Here is a 27310-nt window from a genome sequence, read left to right on the forward strand (position 1 = left end):
TAGAGATAGAAATAGAGTTGATGTTTCAGTTTGATGACCTTTCATCAGATAACTGGTAAATTTCTGTTTCATTTTTTTTTCCTTTGGTGTTATGGTTATACCACACTACAAATATATTACTCCATCTTTACGGGGTTCCTAAAGCAAATATTAATCAGAGCAGTACCAATGTTGCAAGGATTCTTTATTCCTTCATAGCTTATTCTGGGATTACGGAGGTGCCAACAGCCCTCCCATACCTTGCCCATCTTTCAATTCTATGTGCAAGCCTGGACAGTGAGCTTTGGAAGCCTTTGGATCATTGAGTAGTGAGAGTGATATTACAGCTATCCCAGATTCGCCTTTCCCATTTCTCGTATTCAGATATTTCAGCAAGAAAAATTGCAGAACAATCAGAGAATGAAGCTAGTCTAATTCATTTGTCATTTTTCAATACAAACACAAAGGATATATTAGTTTAACTAAATATGTATATAACACACATTGTTGATGTTCATGGCTCAGTTAAACCATGTGGTGTCCTATACATGTACTTTTTAATGAGATTTGGTTAACCTCATACAAGGCTTCTGATCCAATTGAGTTGGATCCAGAATTTTACTCTTGATAAATATTGAGAACTTAAATCATATATCTATGAAAGGAAATTATACATCGTGTCCTGTTCCACTGGTTGAGAATTTATAGATTGTCACTAGAAAGGCTTTACACACTTTCATTATTTTGACTTTTTACCCATGAAAAGGCCAAGCTTTTCAGAGTTTTTCATGCCTTTCCTTTGATTTGTGGAATAGTTAATTGTTTTGTGGTTTTCTTCATTGGGTGAGATGCAACAAAGGAAAATATTTTACTTCTAATTTAAGATATATCTTAAAGAAAAGTTGCCCATTCTCTTCTGCTCTGGAGCTCTCTTGCAAACAAATGAAAGGTAGGAGTGGGGCAGATAGCACATTCTTCACGACAGATCCTCCTTGGTCATTTGTGGTCAGTTTAGAGCCAGCATAATAGAAAAATGTCAAGTGAATGTCTGTTTATTTGACATGAACAAGTTCCATCAGGCCTGATGTTCGAATGGAGTCATTTCTGATGACATCTTCCCCCTTCGCATCTACATGTCGCTTTTGAACATCCAGAAAGAAAGAATCAATGAGCATGGATTTGTCCTGGAGAGCAACGTAAGAAGCAGAAAATTGTGTTCAGTTCAAGCTTGTAAATTTGATAGCTGAGTTCCAATTAAACCCTTTGCATGGCCTGTCCTGGGATAGTAAACAAGTTCTGAGGCAGTGTCTTGATTTTAAAGTTAAGATTATTCTACAAGCAAAAGCTATGTGCACGGTTTTGAAAGTCATGAAATAAAAACATTTGCCTTGAGAGATACAGTCTTAGGTCCAGCCACCCCACACCCGTCAGCTTCATTTCTCTGCTGTTGTCATGCCATTGCTTTTTCTATGTCTTGATTTTTTATTTACTTTTTTGTGTGGAACGTAGAATTCATGTACATGTTATTTGCAGTCAAAATTCATTACTATTTGCAAGTCAAAAAATGATGCAGTTCCAATTTTCTCACCTTTTTTTAAATCTCCTGAGTCCTTGATATATTGACATGCTAAGACATGACTCGATATTGTTCAGCATCTAACTCAAATGGCCAATGGTCATCTGCACACTTTGACCAGGAGGGTCAATGTGTTAATCAGTGAGTAACAGTAATAGGTTTATCCAAATTGTATTCTTGCTAGGCATCACACTCTTAGCTGCCTTGCTGAAGTTTCTGGATAATGAACAAGAGCAAAGAGTCTATCTTTTCCTTCCTTAACAAACTATCTTGAGGCCAATTAATGTGCTGTTTCCATATCCATGGTTGAAATCTGTTAACTCAATACAGATTGAAAATCAAAGCTCAAGCATTACTAGTTAGAACAGAGGTCTTTACCTGCAGCTGACATCAGAGAGTGTGTGTTTTATTGCTTAAATAAAATTATTGAAAACTCTAGCAATGTATCTTGAGTCAATTTGGTTGTAGAGCCAATAGAATTTTATTATGCAATACAATAGCCAATCTTCTCGCTTTGTATGCAGCTCTGATATTGACTGTTGACATTGCACTTCCACATGGTACACAACACACCTTTTTAAGATGCACTGCCATGGTCATCATCCCCCTAATTCCACTGGCATTTCATCAAGAGTGTTAAGTCAGCTTTATTATAAGTAGTTGCTCTTCGTTTTGGCCTCCATTCATTGCCTTTGCCCCTTCTATAGCTGCCTCGGATTGTTCCACCAAAGAAAGAGCTTTTGAAAAGCACCTTGTCAGATTAACTATTACATTGATTATAGGCACAATCTTTCAAACTTGCCTGCTGATCCTGGAATTTGCCCGTCTTTCTTTTTTATTGCAGTCTCTAGCCCCTTTGTTACTATTATTAGCATCTCCCTCCATGGCACATACTCCATGTTACTCTGGTTTGGAGATACAGAAGTACCACAGGATATTTAAGTAAGCTGGTGAAAATCCTATCTTTGACATGTGGCACTGTAAATATCGCCATGTATCTTCAAGACACTGCTCCTGACAGAGAAAACTTAAAGGTTTTTAAAATGATGAGAAGATTACAGTCATTTCGTGTGGAGAGGGGTGAGGGAGTTAGGAGTGTGCATTTATAGTAAGCATAGTTAAGTTAGAAGTTGTACATTGAGAAGGCTATTGACAATCATTGCCCTCTAGAACAGGTTTCTGAAGTAGTGAGTGTAGTTTCTCAAGTCCTTCAGAAGGATGCTCAACAAGTTCTTAAAGGATCTTTCCATTCACAGAGCGTAGTCAGATTTGTGATTTATTTTTGTCTCCTGAAGCATTAGGTAAAGTTAGAAAGGGCCCAAGAACCTGTTAATTTATATGATTGTCTTTTGAGACGAGAGCCAATGAGTAAGGCATTCAGGGTAAGAGTTCTAGTAAGAATACTGCATTGTACTGCCCATTGGCACTTTGACAGCTGTTATTTGCACATACTTATTTTCTCCTCACTCAATGGGTTGAACACCATCCTCATTTTGTTTTTACATAAAAAGTAGGAGCAGGATTGTGCTGCTCTGCCCTTTGATCCTCTGCCGTTCATTTGATCATAGCTAATTGTCTATCTCAGTACTATTTTCCTGCTATCTCCTTATACAATATAACTTCTGTCTAGAAATCTACCTACCTTCTCCCAAAATATATTCAGTGACTTGGCCTTCATCTTCTGTGAAAGAGTATTCCACAGGTTCACCACTACCTGAGCGGAGAAAATTCTCTTCACCTCAGTCCTAAATATCTTATCCCATAACTTGAGAATGTGAATCCTTGTCCTAGACCCAATGGCCAGGGGAACTGTCCATGTTCTAGCCAGTCTGTGTGTAGGTCTGGCAGAATTTTGTATGTTTCAGGAGATCCTCTTTCATTCTTCTAAATTCAAATGAATACAGACCAGTTGAACCCAATCTCTCCTCTCTCAACAGATACACAAGAAGTAGAAAAGGGAATACTTACCTTGTACACCAACTATTGGAATGCATCTCTTTGATTTTGTTCATTCTTGAGAAAGTGGACTGAATGGATTTGGACTTCAAGTGAACAGATGGTTTCATTTAAATAGATAAATAAACAGTATGAGATAACTATTCAAGAACATTACAATTCTCCTGAATGCATAAAATAATGTTGCTGCCTGTCTCTCCTTTTATATTGTGTGAAATAAGCTCTAGCTTCTAACTAAACCTACTTTCAAACAATAACTGTGTATGAAAACCTGACCATCAGACTAATAAACGTAGAATTAAGTGTCTGGAGAGTAGGGTAATATATACAATTCAATGCAAAAAAAATACACTTACTGAAAATGGGGAAACCTCACTGCACTCTGTCCATGGCACTATCCTTTTTTTGGGTAAAGAGACAGTTGCTTTCTACATGGTTCATTTCTGCATGGAAAGCAACCTACACGATTGCTTTCAGAGTCTGTTGTACAAGGGTACCTAGATCCCTTTAAACCTTAACATTCCCTAATCTTTCATCATTTAAATAATACAGTCTTTCTGATTTTCCTACCTAGGTAATAACTTCACTTTTATCCTTGTTATAACTACATCTGCCATTTATTTGCCCACTCAGTCAACCTGTCCAAATTTTCTTGAAGCCTCTTTGTATCTTTCTCATAACTCATTTTCATGTCATGGGCATATTTTGAAATAATATATTTGGCTCTTCCATCCAAGTCATTGATGTACATTGTAAAATCCCCAATCCCTGTGGTATCCCACTAATCGTTTCTGCCACCCTGAGAAAATTCCATTTATTCCAACTCTGTTTCCTGTCTGTCAACCAATTTTCATTTCATGCAAGTATATTACTCCTAATTCTGTGTAATTTAATTTTGCATGCGACCTCTTATGTGGGACTTTATCAAAGGCCCTTTGAAAATCCAAATACTCCACTTCCCTTGGTTCTCCCTTGTCTGTTCTGCCAGTTACACCCTAAAAAAAAATGCAGCAGCTTTGTCAAGCATGGTTTTCCTTTCATAAGTCGATGTTGACTGTGTGTAATCCCACTGGTATTTTCGAAGTATCCAGTTATCACATCCTTTACAAATAGACACTAGCATTTCCTTATAAAGTTAGGTGAACTGGTCTCTAGTGCCTTGTTTTCTCTCTCCTCCTTTTAATTATTGAAGTTACATTTGTCACCCTCCAAATTGCAGGAACTGTACCCTTGCCTTCAGAATTTTGGAAGATGACAACCAGTCCATCCACTATTTCCATGGCTACCTCCTTTGGAATTCTGGACTGCAGTTTCTCTTTGTACCAGCTCTCATCTGGCTTGCATTTGAATTCCCTCAAACCTGAATTTTCCTTTCTGCTAGGTGTAGCTGCTCACTTCATCTCTGCATCACTGCCAGAGACTAATTAAAACACCAGATTAGAGGGTTTACCCTGGCTACCACGCATATTTAGATACATTACCATTAAGGGGAGTTGCATTATACTAGAGACTAAAATGATCCCATGTCCCAAAGATTTTTTACATTCATGACCTCTCACTGAGATATCAAGGGTGGAACACATCAGGTAAATGGAGTGTTTGAAGGTACATTGAAGCGACAGCATCCACCTTTCATTGAAACATAAGTATCATCAAGAAGTTATATTATTGTATGAATTAATCCACATTAGGACGAGGAAGAATTGAACTTTTGAATTAAACCATGGGCCGCATTTCCCTGTCTCTTGTTAAAGGATGAGAACTTGCATGATGATATGATGCTATGAATTGACATGTATCCAAACATAAGCTTTCTAAGTTATAATAAAGGTGGTTTATATGAATGCGAGCAGGTAATTTGAAAGGAAAACTAGTTCAAAAATAGATGCACTTAATTTTGCTTGTTCCAACATTTTCTCTAGTTTTAACAATAATGCAGTTAAAGGAAGGGATTATATAAGTTGCTTTATCAGTTCCCTTAAGTTTTCTAAAACAAGGTTTATCTTCATATCTAATCCATCAAGACTTTGAGAAACGTGATTGTTTTAATAAAGTAAAATGAATATGTTCTTAGAATTGAGAAAGATATTAAAGCTCTGAAGCAAAATGTTCAATTTATTTGATGGTTTCTACTAATTTGTATGTACAAGTAAACTTGGTGAAAACATCTGGGAACCATTTATTGAATTATGTTAGCACTCAGTACTTTTTCTGTTTCATGCAAGTCAATCATTGTTTTTAATAGATTGAAGCTTCCAAATCTATGTTCTTCATTAAAAGAAGATAGAAACCAGATGTCTGAATGTTACAAAAAAAATCTTAATCATTTAATATACATATTTGGCAACTTGCACTCCAAAAGTGGAGGGAATTTTCCTCCTTAAATGTAGAAGTCAGAGTCGGAATAAATAAAACTTACTAAAGGTGGTGTCAACCCATGTTAATTTTTCCAGCACTGACAATAGCCAGAATCAGTAAGCAAGTCATTATATTGCATTTTAGAGTTCCTGAGTCCAGCTATGGAGAGGATGCTGATTTTCGGTAGCTGTATCTCGTGTAACTGTTTATCCATTCTCTTGTGACCTTGGGTGTCAGTCCATAGTTCGCTGAAAGTGGTGACACGGGTGGATTAGGTAGTGAAGAAGGCACTTGCTATGTTTGTCGTCATAGGCTAGGGCTTTGAGTATAGGAGTTGGAACATCATGTTGCATCTGTACGAAAGATTGGCTTGACTGCATTTGGAATATGGTTTACAGTTCTGGTTGCCATGCTACAGGAAGGATGTGGTAGCAATAGAGAAAATAGAGAAGAGGATGTTGCCTGGAGAGAATGGATAGGCTGGGTTTATTCTCAGTGGGACTGGGCATGGATAGCATAAATAGAATATTTTTCCCAGGGCAGGGGAGTCTAGAATTAAAGGACAAAGGTTTAAAGTGAGAAGGAAGAAATTTAAAGGAGATCTGAAGGGTAAATTTTTAATGCAGAGAGTGGTGAATATCTGGAATGAGTTGCCAGCGGAGGTAGTAGAGGTAGATACAGTTACAAAGTTTAAAAGACATTTGGCCAGGTACTTAGATAGGGAAAGCATTGAAGGATACAGACCTAATGCAGACAAATGTGATTAGTGCAGATCAACATCAAGGTTGGCCCATTTCTACATTGTACAATTCTATATCCAGTAAAGCCAGTAAGTTAAAACATAAGTCTTGAATTATGTAACCATGTGATAGCTCACTTGAAGTTGGAACTCAGATTAACTTTGGAATGGTATTCTGGGAAATCAAATCCAATGTGCAGGATATTTCAAACTTAATCACACACACCTATTCATTAATCTTCCACTGATGCAGAAGGTAATTGCCCAGCACAACCTTTACCTTGGGATAGCTTAATTAAACACATGACTAAGACTCCATGATGAAGAATGAAAAGGAGCTTTGCTCATTCACAGGATGCACTTCTCTGGTGGGTGCAGTTTTCCACAAGGTGTAAAGATTGGGAATCTAGTGAACAAGGGAATTCAGGGAGACAGAAGAGGTGCAAAACAAAAAGTTTTACAAAGAAGTTAAATTAAGAAAATGACAATATTGTAATCACTACCTTAAGCAAGCATTGTGTGAAATTAAAGTTTAAAAGGAAATTGGAAGGGGCTGTCAATCAGGATGACAAATGAATAAGTATATCAAAAAAAAGGTAAAGGTACTCAAATGTCTATCCAAGTTTCTCATATCTTGGATAGATATTTGAGTACCATTACCTGTGATTCCTGTGACATGTCAGAACTTCAGGACCCTTCAAGAAACCTGAGGAACAACGTGTGCAGTAGATGCCTCAAACAAGCCTAGCTCAAGCTTATGATTTACAGGCTTGAGAGGCAGTTGGTCATTTCTTGGATTGTAAGTTCCAGGAGATGACCACCACTCAGTCGCACAGAATGTAGGTTAGCAATAAGGTAGTCATGTGAAAGGGCAGGAAAAGAAGGAATCAATCTGCGTAGCATTCTCAAAATTGTTTGTAGTGTTAGAGACTGGTGGAGGTGATGACCCTTTTGAATGAGTGCCATCCGGAATGTGGCCCCATGAGACAAGGTATTGAGTAAGGAACAGAAATGCAGTCGTCACAGGGGATTGCATGGTTTAATGGGCAGATGATTAATTTTGCAACCGTCAATATCAATATGTCTTACTATGTTGCCAGAGTAAAGGAATGCATTGAAAGGGATGTAGAATATTCTGCATGGGGAATGGAGTAACCTGGTATTTTTGGTGCATTTTAGTACCATTTGGGACCAGTACTGGGGGAGGCGAGACCTGTACTGGTTGGATGGTTTGCACTGCTGCAGAATCAGGACCAATATCCTTTCAAGAAAATATACTAGAACTGTGAGATATTTTGAACTAATTTGGCAGGGGGTTGGACATCAGTTTGTAGCATTGAGAAGGAGAGAAATGGATTGGGAGTAAGAAGTCCAGAGCAAGAAGTAGCACTTTATTGAGTAGATCTCCTTTAGGACCAGACTAAGAGATTTACAGTGCATGCTTGCAAAGACGTTAATAATATTAAACAAAGTTGCAGAGCTTCAGGTGTAATTGGCCATATGGAATTATGATGCTGTAGTAATAACAGACATTTGACTTTAAAAAAGAATGCAAGACTAAGAACTAAATATTGCTGATTTAAGCTGTTCAAAAACGATGAGGAAGAATGGAAGTCATATTGATTAAGGAGAATATTGTAGGGATAGAGAGGATGAGGGATATAGAGCAGTCAAATACATCTATTTGTTTAGAGATAAGAAATAATCAAAATATCACATTTAGAGGGGCTTATATTCTATATGCTGTCAATTGTGCTCTAAGCTCTGTCACGGCAAGAGATTCCCTGCAGGATGGAAAAAAAACAGTTCAATAATGTTCTCAAAACCACATGAAAACGCAGCATCTTTATTAACATGGCAATCCCAGGACTCAAAATGGAGAAAGAATATCTGGGAAAGCACTGAATGCCTTGGGTTTGTTTGGAAATGCATAGGGCTCAAACAACAACTATGAAGATGCAAAACCTCCTGAATTACCTATCTACCTGCCATGTTAAGCAATTCTTGTCTCACTGGTGGCAGAGGCTGTGGTTCCCACGTTGGCCTTGTTTGCTATCTCAGAAGAACAGAACTGGAGTGGAAGAATGTTACCTTTGAACCCAAGGGACTGCTGAAGAAGCAGTATAGGTCACCAATCAGTGGGAAGGATATAAAGGAGCAAATTAGTAGGGAAACTACATAGGGAAATTATATGATTGGATAAAAGAGGAAAAAGGAAGCATATGACAGGTATAGAGATCTAAAGACAGGAGAGGCCCATTGAGAGTATGGATTTTCGATGCACACAGGATTAAGGAAAGTCTGAAGGTGTTTTATAAGTACATTATGAATAAAATAATAAGCAGGGAAGGAGTAAGGCCTATTAGGGACAACGTGGGCAATCTGTGTGTGGAGTCAGAAGGTTTTGACAATTGGTATTCTCAAAGGAAATGGACTTTGATGTTGGAGAACTTGGTGAGGGGGAAGGTGAAGTTCTAGTGCAAGTCACTAAAAATAAAGAGGAGATACTCAATGGCTTGGCAGTCTTGAAGGTGGATAAATCCCCAGGGCTGGATGAAATTTATCCTGGCTGCTGTGGGAGGCAAGGGAAGAAATTGTTGGGGCTCTGGCTGAGACGTATTGCACCCAGGGATAGCTTTTGCTTGAACATTGAAATAAAAATGATTAAAACGTAAATGGAAAAAATATCACTTGAATGGAGTATCCTGGTGCTCATGCACATTAGAAATAACAATGTTAATTTTGAATATAATGGAAGAGTTTGACTATCTACATTCAAACCTTGTGGTGGAATTGGAGGAGGATCTGGAGTGAATGATGTCACTGTTCTGGTGAAAATTACCAATTTGTTTGAAAACTAATTAGGTTGCAGACTTAAAGTAGGAGAAATAGCTCGCTATGTGAAAAACTATTTGGTGTATAACATTTGACTGTTCTATACAGATGATTATTTAATACTATTGCGATCTCCCAGGTGCAAATTGTAAATGTGTGCAGTTTTATTTGTTTATTATTTTAACGATCTGCTTGAATATTTCCATTTAGAAATAGTTAGATGCTAAATTTAGTCCAGAATTGGCAGCACTGGTGTTATTTGTGCTTTTAAGTGATAACTACTCCATCTGTTGTGTGTTCACAGCCAAAACCAAACAGATGGGGCACAAACCACAATCTGTTAAAATATGCTGCAGGTCTTTCTTCTTTATTGTGGTCCTTCAGAATGCAATATAAGAACTTAATTCCATGTATTTTCTGCTGCAGAACCACAATTGCTAGTTTCTGAAGCTGGAAGTGTGTTAATTACTGGCTGAGGTGATAGGCTTTTGCTTGCAATGATGAATTAGTAGGCATCCTTCATTTCCATTTAGGCCAGAGTGCAAATTCTGCACCAGAGATCCTATGTTTTACAAGTACCTATAAGTTTTCAAATTATGTTATTCTTAACAATTATTTCCTTAATTTTACAACATTACTGGTTTTGTGAAATATGAAAATTAAAACTGTGGTTATTGTTTTATAATGTTAAGACTTAAGTTGAAGATATTCAAAACTGGAAGACCTTGAATTGTTTGATGTTCAGGTAGACATCTATAATAATGGTAAGGAATCTTATTTTTTTCTATAAGGTATTGCAATTGAAGGAACTAAATCGTTGAAAAAGAAGTTTGGGTGTTTGGATGTAATAATGCAGTTTGGTTTTGATATTTAAAATTTAAATACATTCTTAGGGCTATACTCCTACAAAATGTTAGGTACACTTTTGGACTGTAATATTTGGGCAGTTAATAAGGTGTGGATATGCTGGGATTGGCCCTACTACCTAATGTCATTCATTGCATATTTTTTCATACAAATGCATTATCTGTTCCTCCACCATGACCACCAGTCATCATTCAATGATGCTTCACTGACACTTTGGTTTGCTTTATTTGTTGTTCATGATGCTGTTTCCGAGACATCAAGGAAACAAAATGTAGATTAAGTGACTACTTTGTGGAACAACTTCATTCAATTTGTAAGCGTGATGCATAGCTTCCAATGACCTGTGACAGGCCAGATCTTATTAGCCCAGTCCCCTGCCTGGAATTGGCTCCCAAGATCTCCCCCCACCACCCCCTACACCCCCCCCCCAACAGCCAGTTACCTGGGCTAAATGCAAAGGGTCAATCGTGTTGCTCTTTTGCATTTCTGATTTCAGCAACATGGCCTCTGGCAGAGCAGTGAAAAGGCCCTGCCCCTGAAATGCTTTTGATAAACTTTGATAGCTGCCAAAGAGGGAGCAGAGCTTTGCCAGCTGTAAAAGCTACAAATGATTTTCAATACTTTAAGTACCTGTGTTCAAAGGTATTTAAAAAAAATAGCAAAAATTGAAGTTTAGGGGTGAACAGAAAAAGGCTGAGGAGCAAATGGGAGATTTGGGAGGGGAATCAGCCCTGGTCAGTAGAAGATGTATTGCATTTGCAAATTGCCTTCTACAATTACCTTTCACTATCCTCATAACTTCCTCAGCTTACATTTCCCTTCTGGTTTCCATATCCCAATATGCAGGTGATTGTTTAAGCCTCAACCTCGCCGAAGTAGTAAGTAAATGGGCTGTGCAGCTCCCATCATTAATGCATTGGGTATCAGCCTAGAGTTAGCATTCAAATCAATAATGGGGCTTGGAAACCTAGTCTTGCACTTTTAGATGCAAGTTGACTACCAAATAAAGAGGGTGATGCTTAATAACTATATCAGTACAGTGGTGAAACTCAGTGGTGACCTAGTTTAAGGTGCAGCATTCAGCACATTTAAGAGACATGGGAGAGTGAAAGAAATGTTTTGAAAAGTAGGAAGCATCACACATGGAGATTCTAGGATGGATATCTTTCCAAGAGTTGCCAACTAGAGATTTTGCACTAGGGTCTTAGCAGTTTGATAACTGCCTCTACCTTTGAAAATTTGGTCCCCTGTTCCTGGATGGTTTTGCTTATAGTTGTTATTGCATGCGTTCGCAAAAACCAAGAGCCACCCAGAAACTGATGACAGAAATGAGAGAAAACCAGAGAGGTGGGACAACAAATTGTGGGAGCTTTGCTTCCACCAGTAACTAGCAGTGAGTCACTGAAATTGAACGTATAAGAGCAATATTGGTAATATTTAGTTTTCTTATATGAGCTATTCTGTGCTTGGAATTCACACTGGCTGGTTCAGAATGACCTGAAACAGAGAGATTGCATGAGCAACAAACTTCCTGCTATGGCATGTCTCATAGGGCACATTATCCAAAACTTAACTCAGGACCAGTATTACTAAATTATTCCCTGGGTTTGGACCCAATTAAGATGAGTTTTCATTGAGTAATTGAAGTTACAGAATAGGAGAAAACTATCTGGTCCCTTATTTTGTGTTCTATTCTCTACTTCCATTCTCAAAAAGTGCTCTTCTTTTCATATTTACCTCATTTTCCCTTTCAAATCATCTGGTTTGCACCAGAGTAATAGCTTGTAATGAAGAATCCTTGTTCTCTTTCATATAAATGACGATTCTCACCAGAAAATCGAAAGAGAAACTCTTTATTTTGTAACTAAGAATCAATAGAATGATGTGTTAAGGGAAAACATGCAGCTGGAGAAATGGAAGTGTCTAGACAAGCACTTAAATTGCCCAGGCATAGAAGGCTATGGGCCAAGTGCTGGAAGATGGGATTAATACGGATGGGTACTTACTGGTCAGCATCGGCATAGTGGGCCAAATAGCCTGTTTCCAAGCTGTATGACCCTGACTCTGTGTATGCCAGGACGAAAATAAACTTAAAGGCAGCATAGGAGAGCCATTTTTAGAGTAAAAATTAGTAAGTTTGGTTGTGCCAATTTCTTTACACTGATAAAGCTAGTAATAGAGGAACATGGGTGACAGTCTAATGCAAAAAGGACAGCTGAACAAGTATTTTTTTTTGAAGAAAAGGTTATTTTGTTGTTTATGGAATGTTACCAATATTAGTTATGCAACTCATAGAGGAAAGAGAACCACAGATTGCTTATTGACATCTTTATGTCAAAGCACAGAGGCTGAAATGAGGCAGCGAATATTGATGAACTCAGTGGATTTAGCCTGGAGTTTTGTAGCTGTTTTCATAAATACTTCCAAGTGCGTATATAAATAATAACAGGTACCATTGACAGTCTGTACTATATTCTGATGCATTCTTTAGAGGTGTTGTATTGTTTAAAGCAAAAGCTTGAAACTATGTGGCTCCATAGAAAATCTTTTAAAATCTTGCTAGAAATTATTTTATTTGCTGCACTGTGTGAACTATTTATTTCTATTTTAAATTAATGGGCAATTAAACTATAACTATGCATGGTTAAAGCTAAGAAATGGCATCAAAAGTATATCCAGCTAGAGGAGTGGAGCCAGTCTCTCGGCAGTGTAATTGTGAATGGAAGATTCAGAAAAGAGACTGAAAGGCTCCATCATTGAGAACAGCTGGTGAGAACGGATAAATTCTTAACTGCTGTTTTTAATGATTTTTACATTATAGAAGTATTGGAAAAGAGAATCCGATACTATATTGCAACTTAAAACTGAATAAAGGATCTGCTGAGGAACATCCAAGAGGGCCCTCTGCCTGTGGAAGTTTAACATTAGTGGTTGCTAGGATTGTGGTATACTTTGAGCTGGTATTATTGGATCAGACAGTTAAATAGCAATAAGAACACCTGTCTTTGGTTGGTTTTTGAAATCATTTCTATTTTGAGGGTTACATTAAATCATTCAAATCCAAAAAATCCTTTTTTCTGGATTATGATATTTTAGCATTTTAAACTGGGTTATTCATGATGCATTACATTCTGGCAATTAGAAACTGGTGGTTGGAACCATTTAATTGTTAAGTCATGGAATCTTTCATTCAGAATGTTGACTGAGAAATTGTACTGCAAGTAATTTGTAAGGAAATATCTGTTTTCTTTCACAGAGAAGTAAGGGGCAGAAACGAAAAAGAGGTACCAGCTCGGATGGAGAAAAGGCTGAGGTTTGTGCTATTCTGGAAGGCACATTTGTTTTTGTCTCACAACATTATGTATATAGCATCTGGAAATTCATTATTTTCTAGGAACCAATTCCTCCTAGAACAAGACGGCGACGGCAGACCTCATTACAGAAAAGACCAAAATCAGAAGACCTGAGGACGGAATGTGCTACCTGCAAGAATCCTGGAGACAATGAAAATTTAGTCAGGTAGATGTTTTATGAATTTTACTTGATCAAGTTAACATTTTCCTTCCTGTGTATTTACTTATAGCATTATAAAATAATTTGCAATATGGTAATCTTTTAAAAATCTGACTGTGCAGAAACTTTATTTTGGAAAACTAGATTGATTATGTCTATAGAGATGCCACAAGCATTTACATTATAGATTTTTATGTAATTAAGTAGGATAATCTTTTTTTCTGTACAGGAGGATTAATTCCACCTTGTCAGGTTGATTGTTAATGTAGTATAACAGCAGGTCACAAAGATAAACAAGCAGTAATCCAATTGAAGTACTTAGAGTCTGCATTAAGTAAAGCCTATTCAGAGTAGCAAATAATCAATGAGTTAGTTTACTTCTGACATCTAGTCATCTCATCTGTAATTAGTTTATAACGTGTTTGCTTATATTTTCCCCACAAGAAGTTTGCACACTAATTTAATGCAAAATTCTAGACATATTACTGAATATGTTTTGAATTCTTATATCCAGAAATTGACCTTTATTTTGGTGTGCTAAGTAATCTTGCCTTTCAAGCTAATGCTCAATTGAATCTACTGCAAAAAAAAGTGTATTGCAGGGATCGGTGCTGAGAACTTTGTTATTTGTAATATATATGTGACTTGGATGAGAATATAGGAGAGAATAGTACATTCGCAGACAATATAAAAGCTGGTGGAGTTGTGGATGGTGAGGAAAGCTGTTTAAAGATACAGTGGGTCATTGATCAACTAGAAACTTGGGCAGAACAGTGGCAGATATAATTTAATCCAGACAAGTGTGAGGGAATGCCCTTTGGGAGGTCAAATTCTGTTAGGGCTGTTACGGACTCAGTGAAAGTCCCTTTAAGATAGAGAGTGTGTGTATGTGTGTGTGGGGCGTGCTTACGTCAATAGAAGATAAAGGACGTAATGATGTTGTTGAAGAAGTCAGAAGAAGAAGAAGAAGGAGAGAGAGAAGGGAGAGAGACACCAGCCTGCTTGTTTTCTCTATCGATGGATGAGAAACAATAACTGTGTTTGCCACTGAAATCCATGTATGGAAGTTGGAAGTAATCCGGTGGAGTTCACTTTGTTGCTGACCTGTAGAAGGAAACAGGTATTTGTGTGTGGACGACCACGGTTCGGATGCTTTTCGGGGTGAGGAAGTCACTACCGAGTAAACACTGAAGTGTCGTTTGGGTTCCATCCTGGAACATTTGGGTTTCGTATGTACTCTCTCTATGTTTTTCTACATCTACATCTTATCTTCAGACAACGGTGGTTGTTGAAGAAGCCCTTGCTCATGTTTCACCTTATGGCTTGCGGAACTGAACTTTAAGAACCATTCAGGAACTGGGAGTTTTGGACTTTGTCACACACACACACGAAGAGTTTAGTTTTGGGGTTAACGTTCGAGGTTTAACATTCTTGAATTCTAACATACTAACATTTTTACTTTTATTTTACGTATTATCATAAGTAGTGATTAATAAAATAGTTTTTAACACTGAATCATGCTCAGTGTGTTTCTTTTGTTGCTGGTTCGTGACAAAATTGGGGGCTCGTCCGGGATTTGAACCCGGGACCTCTCGCACCCCAAACACTCCCGGACGAGAGTAAATGGCAGGGGCCTAGAAATGGCAACATTTAGTAGAGGATAATAAGCCATGATTCTGAACAACTGTCTTGGACAGATCAACAATGTACAATTCTGATACATTTACTGCTTTGATACATTGATGGATCTAAAAGTGAACCGCAGAGCCAAGAGCATGATTTTCATGCACTCCACTTTTGTCACCCATACATATTCACTTTGTGGACTGTTGATAATGCTGAAAGATATCATACATTTCTCAATAGGGTTTGTGGTATTTAATACATTTGTATTTTTGGGGGGAATATGATGGTGTACAAAAACATTGTCTGTGGTATAACAAAATGAAAATGGCTTTAGCGTGCTCTGGAGTGTATTACAGGGTTTTAGGCTTAAAGTAGCTATTAAATATCCTTGGTGACATTTCTAAAAAAGTGATGAACAATGTTCAAAGTATTGATCTTAAGTTAGGCACCTTTTGGAATTTTGTCTTTTGACGCTAGTAACTGCCTACATTGATTGATACAGCAGAGTTAAAAGCATCAGTTTGTCAAATTATGATTTTCTGAAATGCATTAAATTAATTATTGAGATCTGATGGTAACTTTTGATTCAAGTTTAGCCCTGCAGTGCAAAATGTGGTCATATCAGCATTTGGTTTCTATTATCTGAATTATTCACAAAGATTATGTTTAGTTGAGCGTTGCAAATTCAGTCTAGAGAGTGTAAAAATAAATACTTAATGAAAAGTTATATAACTATGAAAAACTTCACCTCACTAGTCTTTTGTGTGTGTTCAGTAAACCATTTAATTGAACTGCATTATCTTAACCATGTCTTTAATTAGTTAGAGCATTCAATAGCTAAAGGAAATTGTATGTTTCCTTAATCATCAATTAATATTTCCTTGTTTTGAAAGGTGACAGCTATTTTGTTTATTTGTGCATTGCATTACCTGTAAATCCACCAATCTAAGCATTTAGAATCAAGTTCTGTATGTTTAACTCCAATTTTCTCCACAACTTTTGATCTTTAGTTACTAACAAAAGCAAATGAACATGAAATCAAAAACATTATACTAAAAGTATGCAACTGTAGAAGATGCCTCTTCCCTTCCCACCATCCAAGGACCTAAACAGTATTTCCAGATGAAGCAACAATTTACTTGCAGTTCCTGTCTAGTGTATTGCGTTCATTGTTCACATTGTGGTTTCATTTCCATTGGAAAAGCCATATACAGCTAGATGATTGCTTTGCAGAGCACTAGCATTTAATACACAGGAGTGGTCCTGAGTTTCCTGCCATTTTAATCCCCATTGCACTCCCACTGTGGCCTCCTGCTGAGTTACAATGAGGTGCAACGTAAGCTCGAGGATCAGCACCTCATCTGTTTGGGCACGTTGCAGTCTGCAGGATCAAATATGAATTTTTCCAAAGTTAACTCACTCTTTCTTTCTGTCAGTATCAAAATGGCCATTTCTGCCTGTCTTCAGTTTGGCTCAGTTTTTCTCCTTTTATTAGGATTGTCTGGTCCGCTGGGCATGCGACACAGCCTTGAACTAACAACATGTAACACAGACGAAGCGTAATGGGTTCTAACTGCCGCTTTAAGTCATTTGCTCTCACCCTATTGGAGATATTCCCTTTGCTTCCCATCCTTCCTGATTTTCTCTGGTGCTTTAGCTTGTTTTCTCTCTTTCCCAGTTCTGACAAGGGCCTCAGACTTAGATCAGTGATCAAAATTGTTGTGCATCAGTGAGAAAGATGGAATGATATGACAGTGAGGGCACTGTGGCCATTGTCTTCTGGTGCAGATATGTTTCATCTGTTGTAATCAAGTTCTGCTCATTATAGTCATAGACAGATATAGCACGGAAACAGACCCTTCAACACACTGAGTCTGTGCCGATCCATCCACATTAATCCTATGTTAATCATGTTTTTTTTTTCATTCTGACCACATTTTCATCCAGATTCTACCCCTTATGTACACTACGGGCAACTTACAGTGGCTAATTAACCCACCAATCAGCATGTCTTTGAGATGTAGGAGGAAGCCAGAGCACCCGGAGGAAACCCACGAAGGTCCAAACTGCACATAGACAGGACAGGATTGAACCCAGGAATGGCAATGTGAGGCAGCAGCTCTACTAGCTGCACCACTGTGCTCACAATTTGTTCTTCCTCAACCAACACCATTGTCATGACTGAAGAATAACTATTGGTCAGGACATCATGGGAGAATTCCCTTGCTTTCTTCCCAGTGTCCTGGGATCCTTTACATTCAACTGAGGGTTCAAGGCCCCAACTGAAATCACCACCTTCAAAAGAACAGAAAGAAGGACAGGGACCCAAAGAGAGGATCTTTGAAGGAAAAAAAGGAACTGGGACTAAATATTCATCTAATTTTTCCTAGTAAAAGACAAGTGTATTTGAGATGCACAAGGATGTTGGAGGTGTGAGTATCTATGCATGGTTAGATGTTGAGGTTGTGATGCTGATGGTGGTGCAGATGGAATCTTATTTTGACCATTTATTTCAAGTTTATTTCTCAGAACACTGGAACCAAATCATGGAGCCAGCATTCAGGGCTGTCATCTTTTAGACACGTTTGTCACACTAGTACTTTGTTGGCAACCTCTGGCCTCCTGAAGATTGAAGACTTTGTTGCCTTCTCTATTCTCCACCAGCAACTCCAGTGCCATGTCAGGGAAGTTGCACATCCTTCCCATAACCTCTTAAGACTTCCACTTCCAGCCTGGCACACCATACCTTCAGTGGAACTGCGTGAAGGCAGGTAAAATATGCAAGAAAATTGTGGCTAATTAAAAGATGCCTCAGAAATCTGAATTTGAAACCCTTGGGCTCAGATTTAATCGAATTACCTGTTTTTTTTTCCACCCCCACTGGCAACCATAAAACGAAGGTGTATAAAAATAAGGAAATGTGTCCTCAGTATCATGTATACACACAATTGTTATTTTTTTACAGTAAACCTGATGAGCAGGTAAATGCCCTATCATGAAGAGATGGCTGATTGTGCTCTTATCTTGGAATTAGAAACAATTTAAATTTTGCAGTAGTGTGTGGACTTCTAAAGGTTTAAGAAATCCATCAGTGGAAGGTAAAAGGGAGCAGTTGGTTTCCCAGGGATATGTTTCTTACTGAATTTCTGATTGGATAGAAAGAGGAGAGCCCCTGCTTCCTTGAAAAAATCTGCAGCCTCATCATTTCCAGTCTCGATTTCTTCCTTACCCCTGCCATAATCACCAATCTTCACTAAGCCTTGTTGCTAACTTTTTCTTCCATTACCTCCACTCCTGGGGACCAGCCTGACAGAAGCTTGACTAGAATACTCAGCTGTTGGTTCAGCCTGCCCAGCAGGTGACCCCAGGCAACAGCTGGCCAATGGCCTATCAGGAAGCAGAAGAAAGAAATATTGAAGCAGTCTCACTGTTAAATTCAGTGGGACCCCCACATTACAAGCCTAGGTAACTTCTTTGTCCTTTTGTCAGTCTCTGAGCTATTACTGCCTCCTTAATGCAAAGATAGTGGACACATCGGCTGAAATTTTTCATAACTCCAGTATGGTACCAGAAGATTGGAAAACAGCCAATGTGGCTCCCTTGTTCAAAAAAGGACAAAGTAGAAGGGGGAACTACAGCCAGTTAGTTTAGCTATTATTGGCAAGATGCTAGAATCAATAATCAAGAGGAAATTGCTAATCATTTAAGAAAGCTGAATATAATTAAACCTAGTCAACATGGTTTAATGAAAGGTAAATCACAAATGACAAATTTGCTTGAATTCTTTGAGGATGTAATAGGGAGAGTTGATAGAGGGAAACTTGCAGATGTAGTGTCATTAGATTTTCCAAAGGCATTTGACAAGATGCTACATATGAGGCTGGTACATGTATTAAAAGTTGATGTTATGGGAGAAAGAATGTTAGAATGAATTGAAAACCAGCTGTCTCATAGAAAACAGAATTGGAATAAACAGGTCCTTTTCAGACTGGAAAAAGTAACTAGTAGAGTACCACAGGGATCAGTTCTTGGCCCACAATTGTTCACTATTTACATTAATAACCTGGAGGAAGGAACAATATGTAAGGTTTCCAAATTTGTGAATGATATGAAAATAGGTGGACCGGCATGTTGTGATAAGGATACTGTGATTCTGCAGTGGGATACAGATTGAGTGAGTGGGCAAAAGACTGGCAAGTGGAGTTAATATGGGGAAGTGTGAGATCATGCATTTTGGTAAAAGAAATCAAAAGGCAGATTATTAACTAAATGGAGAGAGATTGCAAGTGAGTGAAGAACAGAGGGGTCAAGATGTTCATGTGCATGAATCGTAAAAAGCTAGCTGGCAGGTCCAAAAAGTAGTTAAGAAGGCAAACAATATTTTGTTCTTTATTGCAAAGGGGTTGGAGTTTAAAAATAGAGAATTTGCCAAAAAAAGATATACTGACATATCTATATCTGGAGGCAGTGCAAAGGAGATTCACCAGGCTAATTCTTGGGATGAGAATGTTGTCTTACCAAGAGAGACTAAGTAGTTTGGGCCTATATTCCTTGGAGTATAGAAGAATGAGGAGTAACTTCTTCAAATATATAAGATCCCAAAGGGGCTTGACAGGATAGATGTTGGAATGTTTTTACTAGTCTTGAACAAGGGGACATAACTATAAGATAAGGGACTCATCATTTAAAACTAAAGTATATAGACATTTCTTCTCACAGAGGGTTGTGAATCTCTGGAATTCTTTGCCCTGGTGGGTGGTGGAAACTGGATCATTAGAAGTACTTAAAATGGAGGTGGATAAATATTTGATAAATCGAGGAACAGAGGGGTATGGAGAAATTGAGGCCAGCATAGATCAACCATGATCATATTAAATGTCTGGGCAGGCTTGGAGGGCCGAATAACCTACTCCTGCTCCAATTTTCTTGTGTTCCTAATAAACATCTGGACCATTTTCAAGCAAAGCTTTTACATTTATGCCTGCATAACAACAGGGTTACAGAACTTTTAGATCTATATCCTGCTCACTTGCATGGATATTTGATAATAAAAAGTGACATTTCAGATGGTCAAATAGGCACAACTTTACTAACAACAATAAGAAGGATACAAAAATAAAACTGCAGATGCTGGAACTCTGAAATAAAAACAGCAAGTGCTTGAAATGTTCAGCAGGTCAGTAAGCACCAATGGAGAGAGATTCTAGCATCACATTCATGTGATATCATTTCCTTGTCAGTGCACCCAATACAATATACTGCTTCTGATTTTACTTCAGAAAGGACCTCTTATTGGGCTGGTGTTCTATCATTTACATTATAATTAATACCTTTTTAGATATTCTCTGTGGTTAGAAAATTTACTACAGCTGAATACAGTTTGTCTGTGAACAGATTTTGGACATGGCTCACTGATGGTGTCAGTTTGCTGCAATGCACCATCATTATAATACTGAAAAGTATTACATAGATAGGGAAAATATTTCCAAAACAATGACAAAATAGAAAAAAAGTGTTCCATTCCCAGACATCTTCACTTGGAAAAACAAACATATAAAAAGAAAGTTGAAATGGTTGTGCCTTTTTGTTTTAAAAAAAAACACAACATTTCTGTTTTTGCTCTTAAGCTGCCTCTGATGCTAATTGATTGATGAGTTTGTTTAAATTATATTGATATTGAATGTTAAAAGATTTGACAATCTTCATCCTACAAATCTTTCTGCACTCAATGTAAATTTAAATTAATGCCTTGTTCCTTTGAATGCAGTCACTTAGCTAACCCATTAAGCTTGGAAGGAGTGCAGAAAAGATTCATGAGGATGTTACCGGGACTGGAGGGCTTGATTTATAAGGAAAGAATGGATAGGCTGGGACTATTTTCCCTGGACCGTAGAAGACTGAAGGGTGATCTTATGAACGTATATGAAATCATGAGGTGCATAGATTAGGTGAATGATCACAGTCTTTTTCCCAGGCTGGGGGAGTCTAAAACCAGAGGGTTTAGATTAAGGTGAAAGGGAAAGAATTTAAAGGGAACCTGAGGGGGAAGTTTTTCAGACAGAGGGTGGTGGGTACATCATTTAAAAGATATTTAGGCAGGTACATGGATAGGAAAGGTTTAGTTCAGGTAGACAACTTGGTTGATGAGCTAGACCGAAGGGCCTTTTTCTGTGCTGTGTAACTCTATGACTCTGACCCCTCCTAGGTAACCCTGCCTTACCTGGAAATATGTAGCACCACAAAATGATGTGTTTGGGCCTGTTCAAACTACCTTTCAGATAAATAAAATACATTTATTTGCCCACATCTGCACCATATTAACATGTTGCTAATGTGCTTTAAGGCCAACAGTACCTCCTCCCTGGTAATTCGTATGTGGACCAACACATCATCATTTATTTCCCTCATTTCTTTAGCATCCATCATTTTCCCCACAGTAAAAACTGATGAGAAATATTCATTAAAAATCTCACCCACCTCCTGTGCTTCCACACATGCTAATCTTTAAGGGGACCTACTCTCTTCCTAGCTACCTTTTTACTCTTAATATACGTATAGAACTCTTGGGATTTTCCTTAACCCTGCCCGCCAGATCCATCTCATACCCTCTTTTTGCCGTCCTGATTACCCTCTTAAGTGTACTCCTACACTTATAATCATTGAGGGATTTGCTTGTTCCCGATTGCCTAAACCAAACGTATGCGTCCTTTTTCTTGACCAGAGCCTCAAAATATCTCGTCAGCCAGGGTTTGCCAACTTGCCAGCCTTGCCCTTCACTCTAGCAGGAACATGCTGCCCCCAGACTCTTGATATCACACTTTTAAAAGCCTCCCACTTGTCAGTCATCCTTTTACCACCAAACAGTCTTCACAATCAACCTCTGCAAAATCCTGCCTAATGCCTCCAAAATTGGCCCTGCCCCAGTTTAGGACCATTAACCTATTGACCCGTCCTATCTTTTTACATAACTATTTTAAAATTATTAGAATCATGGTCACTGGACCCAAAGTGCTCCCCGACTCACACTTCAGTCACTTGCCCTACCTCATTCCTGAAGAGGAGATCCAGTGTTTTGCCCTCTCTAGTAGGGCTCTCTGGATGCAGATACTCTGACAGGATTTAAGAAATATTTAGATGAACACTTAAAATGCTGTGACATTAGAAGGCCACGGGAAAAATGCTGGTAAATGGGATTAATATAAATAGGTACTAGATGGTTGGCATGGGCATAGTGGTCCAGAAAGCCTATTTCTGTGGTCCATGACTCCATGACTTTATCGTAAAATGTTTTTTACACACTATTAGTATAAGAATGAAAATAATCAAAATGTCTGACCTATTTACTGGCACACATTACATTTAGACTCCTGTAAATGTTGTGTATAGATCACTGAAGCCTAAAGAATTGTGCAATTCATAGCATTTCTGCTTGTGTGATCGTGCAGAGCTGTTATTGTTCAAGATGCTTCAGTATGTTTTCCTAACACTCATCATCAGGATATAGATGTATCTGGCCCAACCAGCATTTAATGTTCATTCCTAGTTATTCTTGAAAAGGTGAAAGCACCGTTCTTGATCTGTCCAGGTAAAATGTTTCTCCATTAATGCCAGGTAGGGAGTTCCAGGATTTTGACCAAGTGAAGAGGGAACACTGTTATGTATACAAATTGAGTTTGTATGTAAATTAAAGGGAAACCTATTGGAGACTGGTGTATCTGCTGCCTTGTCCTCTGCAGTTTGAAATATGCCTTTGATAATGCTGCATATTGTAGCCATGGTAGTGGAGGGGTAGTTTTTAAAACAGCTGGATGAAAGCACAAGCTTAAAAGGTTAAAGTGTGTTTTGGCCTAGATGGCATCCATGTTCTTGAATGCTGTTGCAAAGGCACCCATCAAACTAAGAGCAGGATATTCTATCATACTCGTAACCTGGATTTTATTAGTAATAATATGTTCTTGAAGTTGGGAATTAATCTACTTTCCACAAAATAGAGAGCCTCTGTTCTTGTAGCTATGGTAGGGGTTCTGGAACTAATTAGTTAAGTCACTCTTATCCAGAGGTTTAGCTCACTGATCCAGAGACGAGTTCATATCCCACCTTGGCAGCTGAGGTGCTTATAAAACTCAATCAAGTTAGTAAGGCACGACTTGCCCTGCACAAAGCCATGCTGACCATCCCTAATTAGGCTATGGTTTTCCAAATGCTCATAAATCCTATCCCTCAGAATTCTCTCCAGTAGCTTCCCTACCACTAACATGAGACTCACCGGTCTATAGTTACCAGGATTATCCCTATTTCCCTTCTTAAACAACGGAGTAACATTAACTACTCAGCAGTTCTCTGGGACTTTGCCTGTGGCTGGAGGGGACACAAAGATCTTGGTCAAGCCCCCAGTAATCTCATTCCTTTCCTCTCTCAATAACCTGGGGAATATTCCATCAGGCCCTGGAGACTTATCCACCTTAACGTTCTTTAAGAGACCCAATACTACCTCCTCCTTTATCTCAGAATGCCCCAGCATGTTAGCATGCTCCACACTGATCACACTACCCTCCGTGTCTTTCTTCTTGGTAAATACTGATGCAAAGTACTCATTTAGGACCTCGCCCACATCCTCGCCTCCAAGCACGTTCCCTCCTTGACTGGTCCTTCCCGCTCCCTAGTTATCCTCTTGCTCCTTATGTATAGAACGCCGTAGGATTCTCTTTAATCTTACTTGCCAAGGGCTTCTCATGGCCCCTCCTGGCTCTCCTAATTCCCTTCTTGAGTTCTTTTTTTTAGCTTCTTTATAATCCTCAAAAGTTCTGTTTGATCTTAGTTTCTTGACTAAATTCACCACCTCTCTCATCATCCAAGGTTCCTTTACCTTGTCATCCTTGTCCTTCAAGGAAGATTGAATGGCATTAAAGAAATATATCAATTGAGGCACCTTTTCAATGAAACAACTTGATATTGACCCTAACTTTCTGCTGTGAGTTTAATTGTTATTTATTGTTTAAATGTGATATTTTTCAGTGTTCTATTATTCAAACACGCTTCCTTACTCCTTTGTTGAAAAATATGAATATAACAGAACTTTGAAAAATCCATTGCATGCATTTTTTTTAAACCATGATTTACTTTATCACATTGACTGCAAAAGTATTTGACGATAGAATTCGGTGGGATATCCTAAAAGGGATGTAAAGGGTGTTAGAGAAATGCAAGTTTTTTAGGCACAACTTTCCTGAACTCAGTGACTCCTCCATGAGGGACAGATGCGGCAGGGACTGTCACATAATAAGAATCTAAACAAGCATTTGAATCACCAAGGCATAGAAAGCTGGTAAATGAGATTAGTGCAGGTAGGTACTTGATGGTTGTCATGAACATGGTCGAGTGAAGGGCATGTCTTTTTGCTGACTCTTATTCCAAAGATTAGAAAATGTTCCTTGTTCAGAGGAATCTTGGTGATGAACATTGGAACACAGTGTGTCGAAGGAGACAGCATTATTACGTTTAAGCTTGCCCTTGGTCAACCTGCAGACTTCTGGAAAAAGTCATTAAAAATGAACCAGCTTGAAGAGTCCACAGTTGATCATCTGCTTTATTTGGTGCAAAGGTTGATTGAAGCACTCTCCTATTATTCTAGCTGAGGTTGACCTGCTCAGCATAAGGTAGGGATTACATCACAAATCCCTGAAGTAGATAGTTCAGTTAAGTACTCAGTGGAAAATATAACAGAACCATTGGGATATCAGGACTTTCAACATGTCCACATTAGGTTATTTGGATTTATGGGAATGTAGACTTTGATACTAACACATCATGATTTGGAAAAATGGATGTAAATTTATTCATTTTCTCTGACTGTCTTGTAGACCATCAGCTAATTAATACCCAATAATCCTACACTGTTAATGCTCTGTTAAATGCCAGACTTCTTCAGATGCTCCATTACACCTACTGAGAATAATGGCTAATCTTGTTTAGTGAATAATTGTTTATTCTCAAATGTGCCTTAAACCAGGTAAAAATGTGCTGAGGGAATAGTAATCTTTCTGGTGAAGACCTACTTCCTGCTAAACATTTTATATAAAATATTACCAAATAATTTAATGTTAACATTCTGTTGTGTTGAGTCCCTTAGTTCAAATAAATTGAAAACTAAAATAGTTGATTAGATGCATGAAGAAAGAGTGGCCAAGTATTCAAATGCTATTACAAGGATTTCCATTGTAAACAAAAAAAAATTAATCACCTACATCATTTTTTGATAGATTTTTCTACCTTTTGGGAGCAATAGTTTTAGACACCTAGTTCTTTGGAACTAATTGATGTTTATCCCTTGTGTTGTAATTGCACTCGAAGAAACATTGTAAATCAGAAGCAAGCAGCCACTAATTAGCAGAGAGCAGACTCAATGTATTAACTACCAAACAAATATCATGCTATATCCTATTTCTGTTTGCCAATCAAGATGCATTACGAACCGGTAGCAGTGATTGTGGAGGAAGAAGCAAAGTTTGAAAATGTGTAATACTGTAGGTTGTCACTTCACAGGGATGAATTCTATAGAAAGAAGTATCAGAGTGGGATGGAGCAGGGACCAAATTTAGATGCTTTATCTGCACTTAATGCAAATAATTTATAAGGTTAGGCAAAATAATTATGCAGCTACAATCCACTACAAGCATTGTTACTGCTTTGGATTCTTAGAGTTAGTAAACTGTCTAGCTGTTGGATCGCATTTCATGACATTAGCCTTGACAAATTTGGTTAGTCCTTCAGAGCCCTTTTGATATCTCATTTTTTTTATTTTAATGGGATAGGCAATCTGTTTTCACAAACAGAGAGGATAAACTGAATCTAGATGCCACATCAAGTGGGTAATGACACTTAAAGTAAGTCTGATTTGTCTTATCTCTTCTACTTGTGACCACTTTTGTAGCTGCCAATGTTATTTTCACTGAAACCAGTTATCAATATATGTAAACTTTATAACTCCACAATTAGAAGAGATTAGTGATGAGACTTATTGTTGTGTTGTATGAAGTGATTTATGAAATCTATATAGATAGGCTGAAATCTGTCTTTGTTGGTTGGTTGTCAGCTTATGTGTTTCCTTGGGAAATATTACATTGCACAATCTACATTCAGATCAAGTATTTAAGGGTGATCAGTTGTCAGTATTTTACCTGGCTTAAATTAGATCCATTCTCTTTAAACGAATATGTACTGACACATGAAAGTAGATGAGCTTAAAATCAAATGGGCACAACACTCCATTGAAGGTTGACTGGAAGAGAATAACATTAATGTGGATTGTGTACGATTCTTTTTTATTTGCATGAAGGGTTATTTTCATTCAACAATACATTGTCAGTTGATTAATACAGGCCTGTCCTGGGCAATGAACAGGTTCTGTTTTTACAGGCATCCATAAGTCGATTTTTGTCCATAGTCGGAAAGTACACAAAATTCCCTCAATATGGTAACCATTCCTCCACATTATTGTAATAAATGGCATCGAGACTTATAAGACCAATAAGAAAGAACAATTACTAAAAGTGGAGAGAGAGGAAAAACTAATTCTGCTGTTAGAGGGAACAAATGTATGAAAGCATGTTGGACTTCTGAGTTTAATAATATTACAGGAGCTTGTTCATATGTATGGGTGTCCATAAGTTGGGCGTTCATAACTGAGGCATAGCCTATACTAATTAGGAATTGGTTATTACTCCTCATCATGAGTGATTGATCCACATTAGAATGAGAATGCTTACCCTGCACTATTTGAGTTAATTTATAAATATATATTATGGCTATTTGTTCCAATGACTTTAGCTTTGTGAAAGAATATGTTAAGAATTTCTTGTGCA

At 38.0% G+C, this 27310-nt stretch overlaps 1 protein-coding gene across 3 annotated transcripts in view; it reads left to right on the forward strand.

Moving 5' to 3' along the window:
- phf14 (PHD finger protein 14) overlaps positions 1–27310 on the forward strand; it is a 173550-nt gene that overhangs the window by 85615 nt on the left and 60625 nt on the right. For 2 of the 3 annotated variants that reach the window (XM_052015568.1, XM_052015567.1), the window contains exons 15-16: positions 13567–13623; positions 13705–13829. In XM_052015568.1, the coding sequence (XP_051871528.1) occupies positions 13567–13623; positions 13705–13829 (182 nt within the window). Of the gene's footprint in view, positions 1–3492; positions 5939–13566; positions 13624–13704; positions 13830–27310 lie in introns of those variants that run through there. The other variant, XM_052015570.1, reaches the window with a different exon arrangement.

The sequence above is a fragment of the Pristis pectinata genome, chromosome 5 (assembly GCF_009764475.1).
Source record: "Pristis pectinata isolate sPriPec2 chromosome 5, sPriPec2.1.pri, whole genome shotgun sequence".
NCBI classification, from domain to species: Eukaryota; Metazoa; Chordata; class Chondrichthyes; order Rhinopristiformes; family Pristidae; genus Pristis; species Pristis pectinata.